At 43.1% G+C, this 10,000-nt stretch overlaps 1 protein-coding gene across 1 annotated transcript in view; it reads left to right on the top strand.

Annotated features, from left to right (window-relative positions):
- Positions 1-1,017: 1,017 nt before the first annotated feature.
- The window catches only part of LOC145391052 (uncharacterized), a gene marked incomplete at its 5' end in the record, with an annotated part of 22,821 nt that continues 13,838 nt past the window's right edge, over positions 1,018-10,000 (top strand). The window contains 9 exons of the mRNA XM_080265787.1: positions 1,018-1,200; positions 1,697-1,807; positions 3,589-3,717; positions 4,306-4,472; positions 5,132-5,252; positions 6,855-6,983; positions 7,557-7,688; positions 8,240-8,395; positions 9,172-9,399. Coding sequence (XP_080121913.1) covers positions 1,018-1,200; positions 1,697-1,807; positions 3,589-3,717; positions 4,306-4,472; positions 5,132-5,252; positions 6,855-6,983; positions 7,557-7,688; positions 8,240-8,395; positions 9,172-9,399 — 1,356 coding nt within the window. The remainder of the gene's footprint in view (positions 1,201-1,696; positions 1,808-3,588; positions 3,718-4,305; positions 4,473-5,131; positions 5,253-6,854; positions 6,984-7,556; positions 7,689-8,239; positions 8,396-9,171; positions 9,400-10,000) is intronic.

A 10,000-nucleotide genomic window follows, 5' to 3' on the forward strand; every position in this document is an offset into this window, starting at 1 on the left:
ACACACACACGGGGCTGGCACCTGTCCCACCTGGCCACACAATCTCCCTGGGAAATCCCCCCGGAAATGATTCAGGAAATACCTAGAAATATCTCTTAATTAACACCTGGGGGTTACCTGGAGAGAGACGCCTTCACCTGGTGGCACTGATTTGAAGGGGCGGTGGAGCTGCCTGGGTATATAAATATTCCTTAAAGGGGTATGCACTCTCTGAAGCATTTTATAAGAAGCTGTCAACAAAAGGACATTCTATCCTACTTTCTAATGCAAAAATCAACCGCTACTCCCAGTCCTTCAGGTATGCAGCAGGTCAACTCTGGAACTGTCTCCCTCTGTCTGTATTTCCTACTGCCTATGACCTCCAGTCTTTCAAACGCAGTGTGTCCAGGCATCTCGAAGTGAACGCATCTTGAATTTGGCTGTTATCTTGTTCTTGTTTTTTCTTGGAGGGAACAATTTGCGGGCTCCTGGCCTTGGGTTCCTTCTTTCTTGGATTGAAAAAAGGTGAAAGTAGAGGAGAGATGACTAAGGTGTATATTTTTTCTATCTATCTGTCTGTCTATTTGTCTTTCAATCTATTTTTTTTCTCTCTCTCTCTCTCTCTCACCTGTCTAATTATACTACCTTGTTTACCTGTCGGGTCCGCCTCACCTTCCCAGAGCAGGATTGAGCGGGAGGGGAGAGAGAGAGAGAGAGAGAGAGAGAGAGAGAGGGGAGGGGAAGGGAAGGAATAACACTAATACTAACTAAAAAGACACACCTTCCACTTTTCCTACCTACTTACCTACCTACCTACCTACCTACCTACCTACTTCCCTACCTACCTACGTGTCCTGCAGGCTAAGCAATGTGTCCTTCCCCCTTGCAGGACACGACGGAGGTGATAAATATGATCCGGAAAGGGGACAAAGTTGGTATGTTAATCTACCTATCCATCTTCCTACCTACTTACTTACCCACCTACCTACTTCCCTACCTACCTACGTGTCCTGCAGGCTAAGCAACGTGTCCTTCCCCTTCCAGGACACGACGGAGGTGATAAATATGATCCGGAAAGGGGACAAAGTTGGTATGCTCGTCTACCTTCACAACGGAGGCGACCCGAACACAAGAAATCACTTAGGATGGAACTTGTTGCATTTGGCGTGTGTGGAGGGACAGGAGGCCGTGGTGGAGGTGCTACTCGACGCTGGGGCTTCGGTGAGTGGTAGATGGATAGATAGATGGAGGGATAGATAGATAGAGAGAGAGAGAGAGAGAGATTGGATGGATGGATTGAGTGAGGGTGATGGGTGGATGTGAGTTTTGTGTGTGTGTGTGTGTGTGTGTGTGTGTTTAGAGGTGTGTGTGTGTGTGTGTGTGTGTGAGAGAGAGAGAGAGAGAGAGAGAGAGAGAGAGGGGGTGGCACAGGAAATGACGAATGTTACTATTTTTATCTGTGCGTTTGAGAAAGGGAGCTTATGTGTGTATGTATGTATGTATGTATATACGTGTATGTATGTGTGTACGTATATATGTATGTATGTATATATGTATGTCGTGTATGTATGTATGTATGTGTATATTATGTAAGTGTATGTATGTATATATGTGTGTAAGTGTATGCATGTATGTAAGTGTATGTACGTATGTATGTATGTACGTAAGTATGCATGTGTGTACCTTATCTAACCCACTATTTTTTTTACGTACACAGGCCAACTCATGTACAACCGACATGTGTACGCCTCTCCACCGTGCATGTACACACGGCTACAAGACAATCGCGGAATTACTATTGAAGAAAAACGCTTACATAAACGCACAGGTGAGCCACTTTACCTGTATTGATTACGCTAGTTCTATTTCTCTCTCTCTCTCTCTCTCTCTCTCTCACACAATTAATTTTACTTTCTGGCGCTACATCAGCTGGACATTTGCCCGGGATCTTGTTTGTTTAATCCCTGAGAACAATAACAACAATAACAACAACAACATAAACAAGAGTAATAATAAAAATAATAATGATAATAATAATAATAATAATAATAATAATAACAAAAATTCGAAGGATTACGACACGAGGGGTTTATAAGAGAGAGAGAGAGAATTTTCCCTTCATTTCCCCCTCATTTCCCCCTCAGTTTCCCTTCATTTTCCCTTCATTTTCCCTTCATTTTCCCTTCATTTTCCTTTCATTTTCCCTTCATTTCCCTTCATTTTCCCTTCATTTCCCTTCATTTTCCCTTCATTTTCCCTTCATTTCCCTTCATTTTCCCTTCATTTCCCTTCATTTTCCCTTCATTTTCCCTTCATTTTCCTTTCATTTTCCCTTCATTTCCCCCTCATTTCCCCCTCATTTTCCCTTCATTTTCCCTTCATTTTCCCTTCATTTCCCTTCATTTCCCTTCATTTTCCCCTCATTTTCCCTTCATTTTCCCTTCATTTCCCTTCATTTTCCCTTCATTTCCCTTCATTTTCCCTTCATTTCCCTTCATTTTCCCTTCATTTCCCTTCATTTCCCTTCATTTTCCCTTCATTTTCCCCTTCATTTCCCCTTCATTTCCCTTCATTTCCCCTTCATTTTCCCATCATTTCCCCTTCATTTCCCCTTCATTTTCCCCTCATTTCCCCTTCATTTTCTCATCATTTCCCCTTCATTTCCCCTTCATTTTTCCCTTCATTTTTCCCTTCATTTCCCCTTCATTTTTCCCTTCATTTCCCCTTCATTTTCCCCTCATTTTCCCTCATTTCCCCTTCATTTCCCCCTCATTTTCCCTTCATTTCCCCCTCATTTTCCCTTCATTTTCCCCTCTTCCCTTCATTTTCCCTTCATTTCCCTTCATTTTCCCCTCATTTCCCTTCATTTCCCCTTCATTTTCCCCTCATTTCCCCTTCATTTTTCCTTCATTTTCCCCTCATTTTCCCTTCATTTTCCCTTCATTTCCCCCTCATTTTCCCTTCATTTTCCCTTCATTTCCCCCTCATTTTCCCTTCATTTTCCCTTCATTTTCCCCTCATTTTCCCTTCATTTTCCCTTCATTTCCCCTTCATTTTCCCTTCATTTTCCCTTCATTTTCCCCTTCATTTCCCCCTCATTTTCCCTTCATTTTCCCTTCATTTTCCTTTCATTTCCCCCTCATTTTCCCCTCTTTTCCCTTCATTTTCCCCTCATTTCCCTTCATTTTCCCCTCATTTTCACTACAGTTCCCCATCATTTCCCCCTCATTTTCAATACAGTTGACCCTCATTTTCACTACAGTTCCCCCTCACTTCCCCCTCATTTTCACTACAATCTCCCCTCATTTTCCCCTCACTTTCACTACAGTTCCCCCTCATCCCCCTCATTTTCACCATAATTTCCCCTCATTTTCCCTTCATTTTCCTCTCAATTTCCTCTCATCTCCCCTTCATTTTTCCTCATTTTCCCCTCATTTCCACTACAGTTCCCCCTCACTTTCCCCTCATTTTACCCTCATTTTCACTACAGTTTCCCCTTCATTTCCCCTCATCTCCCCTTCATTTTCCCTCATTTCCCCTCATTTTCCCATCATTTTCCCCTCACTTCCCCCTCATTTTCACTACAGTTTCCCCTCACTCTTCCCTCAGGACAAGCAGGGCAACACCCCCCTTCACGAGGCTGCCAGGGGGTTCCACACGTCCGTCGTGAAGCTGCTCATTGATAAGAAGGCGGACAAGACGAAGACTAACAGGAAAAACCAGCACTTCCTTCAGTTGGTGAGTTTCCCCTGTGTGTGTGTGTGTGTGTGTGTGTGTGTGTGTGTGTGTGTGTGTGTGTGTCTGTCTGTCTGTCTGTCTCTGTCTCTGTCTGTCTGTCTGTCTGTCTCTGTCTCTGTCTCTCTCTCTGTCTCTCTCTCTCTCTCTCTCTCTCTCTCTCTTAATCAGTCAGTCAGTCAATAATTCTGTCTATCTATTTATCTATCAGTCTGTCGCTCTGTCTATCAATCAACACTTCTTCAGGTCGTGTACAGATTGAGTCTCTCTCTCTCTCTCTCTCTCTCTCTCTGTAGACGGGGGATGCAGAGGTGTTAGTGCAAAAGTTTAATAATAATAATAATAATGATGACTGATGATGATGATGATGATGGTTCCTCTCTATCCCTGCCTCTCTCACTTATTTTCTCACTTTCTCTCTTTCTTTCTGCAGGTAGGACAACAGCTCATGCCTATGATAGAGACAGGAGACGCAGAGGTGTTAGTGCAAAAGTGTGATGATAATAATAATGATGATGATTGATGATGATGGTTCCTTTCTTTCCCTGCCTCTCTCTCTTATTTTCTCACTTTCTCTCTTTCTTTCTGCAGGTGGGACAACAGCTCATGCCTACGATAGAGACAGGTGACGCAGAGGTCTTGGTGCAGTGGTTGGACTGGGGGTTGAGTCCAGACACGAAGGGGAATCTACACTGGTCTGTCTTGCACCACGCCTGTGCAAGAGGCCATCTCAATATCGTATCTCTGCTGGTGGAGAGGTGAGAGAGAGAGAGAGAGAGAGAGAGAGAGAGAGAGAGAGAGAGAGAGAGAGAGAGAGAGAGAGAGAGAGAGAGACTGAATATGCGGTGATTGTGTTCAGATTGCCATTATTAGTTGAGAGAGAGAGAGAGAGAGATGGGTGGATGGATGGATGGATGAATAGAGAGAGAGAGATATATATAGACAGCTGTATGGGTGAATGGATGGATAGATATATAGACAGATAGCTGTTTAGATAGACAGACGGATAGATAGTCATATACTGCATAAGGTCATATATAATTAAATAGACTGAGTTATTCATTCATAAATAGATAGAGTGATAGATAGACAGAGATAGATAGATAGACATATAGCGAGATAGATAAACAGATAGACAGACAGATAGCAAAAAACTTAAAGAAAAATGCATGCAACTTCATCAGTGTTGCAAATTCCTCTTCCTTTCTTGCAGAGGCGCCAACGCGACTGCAACAGATAGACAGATAGATAGACAGATAGACAGACAGACAGATGGATTGACATAGATAGACAGGCAGATAGATAGACACAGATAGGTAGACAGATAGATAGATAGACAGGTAAATAGACAGCAAAAACTTTAAGAGTAATACATGCAATTTCATCAGTGTTGCAAATTCCTCTTCCTGTCTTGCAGAGGCGCCAACGTCAATGCAACTGACAGCAACAGGACCACTCCGCTGCACACCGCATGCGCCCACGGCCACCTGCGCATCGCCGAACTCCTTTTAGACAGCGGCGCGGACATCAATGCGCAGGTGAGGTCTAATTAGGGCTAGGTGAGTTAGATCAGGTGAGGTATTAACTTTAGAATAGGTGCTAGTCACGAAGAAGTGCTATGGAAGGGATGTAAGGTCTAATTAGATCAAGGTGAGTTAGATCAGGTGAGAAATTAATGTTAGAATGCTGTGCTAGTCACGAAGAAGCGCTATGGAAAGTATGTGGGTTTAACATTAGAATACGATGCTAGTCACGAAGAAGTGCTATGGAAGGGATGTGGATTTTAACAGAATACGATGCTAGTCACGAAGAAGTGCTATGGACAGGAGGTAGGGTTGTGGCATTGTCTTTCTCTACCCTTGAACAATGAAAAAAAATGACAACAACAAGAGGACGAAAATCAGGGGCACTTTATAGTAAAAAATATATATATCTATTGGAACGGAATTTTGAGCCAAGTATAAGTGATAGAGGTAAACTAGGAGTAGGTTATAGATTTTTGCTAACTCTAAAAAAGAAAGAAAATTGGACGAAAATCTGTACCAAATTAAAGATGAAAGAAGATAAATTTATTAGAAAGAAATATTTGGCCAAGTTAAGGTGGTAGAGGTAGACCAGGAGTAGATTATAGGATTCTTCTTCTTCTACTGAGGGAGAAAATGAAGAAAATAGACCAAAATGTGAGAAAATTAAAGTAAAAAAAAGAAAAACTATTGAAAGAGAATATTTTGACCAAGTTCAAGTGGTAGAGGTAGACCAGGAGTAGAATATAGGACTTCAGTAACACTATATATATATATATATATATATATATATATATATATATATATATATATATATATATATATATATATATATATATAAAGAATATTAACTCGAAATTTTGGGCCAAGTTAAGCTAAAAATATATATATATATATATATATATATATATATATATATATATAGAGAGAGAGAGAGAGAGAGAGAGAGAGAGAGAAAAAAACAAAAAATATGATTAAGAAATTTTTTGGCCAAGTTGGGGTGGTAGAGGTAGACAAGGAGTGGCTTATACGTGGTAGAGGTAGACCAGGAGCAGGTTATTGGTGGTAGAGGTAGACCAGGAGTGGCTTATAGGTGGTAGAGGTAGACCAGGAGTAGGTTATTGGTGGTAGAGGTAGACCAGGAGTAGCTTATAGGTGGTAGAGGTAGACCAGGAGTAGGTAGAGGTGGTAGAGGTAAGGCAGGAGTAGCTTATAGGTAGTAGAGGTAGACCAGGAGTAGGTTATAGGTGGTAGAGGTAGACCAGGAGTAGGTTATAGGTGGTAGAGGTAAGGCAGGAGTAGGTTATAGGTGGTAGAGGTAGACCAGGAGTATATTATAGGTGGTAGAGGTAGACCAGGAGTATATTATAGGTGGTAGAGGTAGACCAGGAATATATTATAGGTGGTAGAGGTAGACAGGAGTAGCTTATAGGTGGTAGAGGTAGGCCAGGAGTAGCTTATAGGTGGTAGAGGTAGAGGAGTATGTTGTAGGTGGTAGAGGTAGACAGGAGTACCTTATAGGTGGTAGAGGTAAGACAGGAGTAGGTTTTAGGTGGTAGAGGTAGACCAGGAGTAGTTTTAGGCTTCTACTGACGTCCTCTTCTGCTCCCCCTCCAGGACCTTCGAGGAAATACCCCCTTACACTCGAGCATCGAAGGAGGACACCCAAGCATCGTCAACTTGCTCCTTGATCGAGGGTGTGATACTGCCCTGCCCAATAAGGAAGGACAGCTGTTTACGCATTTGGTGAGTGATAGATAGATGGATAGATAGATGGATGGATGGATAGATGGATGGATGGATAGATAGATGGATGGATGGATGGATAGATGGATGGATGGATGGATAGATAGATGGATGGATGATGGATGGATGGATGGATGGATTAACAGACAGATAGATAGATGGATGGATGGATAGATGGATAGATAGAGATGGATGGATGGATTGACAGACAGATAGATAGATGGATGGATGGATAGACAGAGATAGATAGATGGATAGTTGGATAGGCAGATAGATAGGTAGAAAGATAGATAGATAGGTTGATGGATGATAGATGGATGGATGGATGGACAGATGGATGGGTAAATATATTGACTGATAGATAGATAGACAGACAGATAGATAAATAGCCCTTCTAACTCTCCTCTTCTAGGTCAACGAATGGAAATATTAGATAGGAAAAGTTAAATACACTGATATGGAGAGATAGATAGACATATGGACGTATAAACAGATAGATAGACAGACGGATAGACAAACAGATAGACGGATAGATAGATCAATAGCCCTTCTAACTCTGCTATTCTCTTCCAGGTCAACGAATTCCTGGTTAAGGCAGTACACGATGGCAATGTTAGTTACGTAGTCAGTCTGCTCAAGGCAAAAGGCGACCCGAATTCAAAAGACGCCTATGATTTTCCCGTCCTGTGCCACTCCGCTTTCAAGGTGAGAGAGAGAGAGAGGGAGAGAGAGAGAGAGAGAGAGAGAGAGAGAGAGGGAGGGAGGGAGAGAGGGGAGGGAGAAGTGTGTGTGTGTTTGTATTTTTTTCCGTTACTGGCTGAAGGTAGATGATTTGAGAGAGAGAGAGAAATGGAAAGTGAGAACTGTATCATAAGGTTTATTTTTCTGTTTTACTACCCTCTGCTAAACTTCCCTATTTTCACCCTTATTCTTATCTACCACAAGGGCGAGAATACTGATAATAGCCTTTTAAAATTTGACTTCATTTTCGACCTTATCACCAGGTATCATAAGGTCGATTTTCTGTTCTACCCTTCAAATCTACCCCCTGATAAGATACCTCATTCAGACCCTTATTCGTATCTACCGTAAGGACGAAAATACTGATAATTGCCTTTTAAAAACCACTCTTTCCATTGCAACTCTATTCTCAACCTTATCACTAGGTATCATAAGGTCGAATTTTCTGTTCTACCCTTCATATCTCCCCTCTATTAAGCCATCCTATTTTCACCCTTATTCTCATCTCCCTTAAGGGCGAAATGCTGATAACAGACGCCCTTTTGGAAGCCGGAGGGGACCCCAATATCACAGACGCCTCGGGCAAGACGCCGCTCCACCACGCTGCTTACTGGGGCCACCTCTTCGTGGTGAAAGCTCTACTGGATAAGGGAGCTTTGGTTAACGTGGAGGTGAGCTGAGGGAGAGAGAAAGAGAGAGAGAGAGAGAAAGTAGTTAAGGTTCTGTTAGTTAAGGGCGCTTCTGTTAACGTGGAGGTGAGCTGAGAGAGAGAGAGAGAGAGAGAGAGAGAGAGAGAGAGAGAGAGAGAGAGAGAGAGAGAGAGAGAGAGAGGAATGTAGGTGAGACGAGAAATGATAACAATGAGAGAGAGAGAGAGAGAGAGAGAGAGAAGAATAACCCCTTCTATCTGGTCGAGCAGACCCACCAACTGCAGGCAAATAATCTCCCTTGCTAGGCCATCCTGGGTTACGGACAATCATTAGGCTTGTCACTCCGAAGTCCCCGAAGGAATAGGTAGGCAGCACTACATCAAGTGAGTGGATGGTAGCAGCCACCACCGTTTTAGAGCCAGATTTATTGTTATTACGGGTGAATTTCTGTAAACAATTAATCCCAATCTCTCTCTCTCTCTCTCTCTCTCTCTCTCTGCCTACCTACCTACCTGTCTGTCTATCCATCTATCAATCCATTCATTCATCTATCTATTTATCTTTCTATATATCTAACCATTCCATTCTCTCTCTCTCTCTCTCTCTCTCTCAAACCCTCACCCTCCAAACCTCACCCTCCAAACCTCGCCCTCCAAACCTCGCCCTCCAAACCTCGCCCTCCAAACCTCGCCCTCCAAACCTCACCCTCCAAACCTCACCCTCCAACCTCACTCTCCAAACCTCGCCCTCTAAACCTCACCCTCCAAACCTCACTCTCCAAACCTCGCCCTCCACAGGACAAGCACGCAGTCACCCCACTCCACGAAGCCTCGAGGGAAGGAGCCGAGGACGTGATCACGGTCCTCACAGGAAGGGGGGCGAGGCTAGACGCTGTAGATGAAGGGGGCAACACTCCCCTCCACGTTGCCGCACGCTGGGGGCAGAGCGGGGCAGTGGAGTTGTTGGTTGAGAAGGGCGCCACGGATGCCATAAGGAATAAAAATGGGTTACTTTACTCTGATCTGGTGAGTGGATGGTACAGGTTGAGGGTAGATAGGGGAGTGTGTGGTGATGGTGGTGATGGTGGTGATGATGATGATGATGATGATGATAATAATGATGATGATGGTGGTGGTAGTGGTGGTGGTGGTGGGAAGAACAGATGATGATGATAATGATGATGATGGTGATGGTAGTGGTGATGATGATGGTGATGATAATATTAATGATGTTGATGATGATGCTGGTGATGATGATGATGATGGTGATGTTGATGATGATAATAATAATGATGATGATGTTGATGATGATGATGGTGATGATTATGATAGTGATGATGAAAATGATGATGTTGGTGATGATGATGATGGTAAAACTAGGCTTGGGTGGTCTGTAAATAGCGCGCGTGTGTTTTGGGAACGGCACAGTCTGCTGGTGTGGGCGTGGGTGTGGCAGTGGGAGCAGGAGGGAAGGATGCACGATAGACAGAGGTAAATTACACTGAGCCGTACCCGCAAAACACAAGAAAGAATAGATAAAGAGTGGACAAGTAGTGTTATATATGAACTATCTATCTATCTGTCTATCTATATCCATTCATCAGTCTATCTGTCTATCTATCTATTC

Source organism: Coenobita brevimanus, chromosome 2, assembly GCF_032717465.1.
Source record: "Coenobita brevimanus isolate Jiangsu-jjx chromosome 2, ASM3271746v2, whole genome shotgun sequence".
In the NCBI taxonomy this organism is placed as follows: Eukaryota; Metazoa; Arthropoda; class Malacostraca; order Decapoda; family Coenobitidae; genus Coenobita; species Coenobita brevimanus.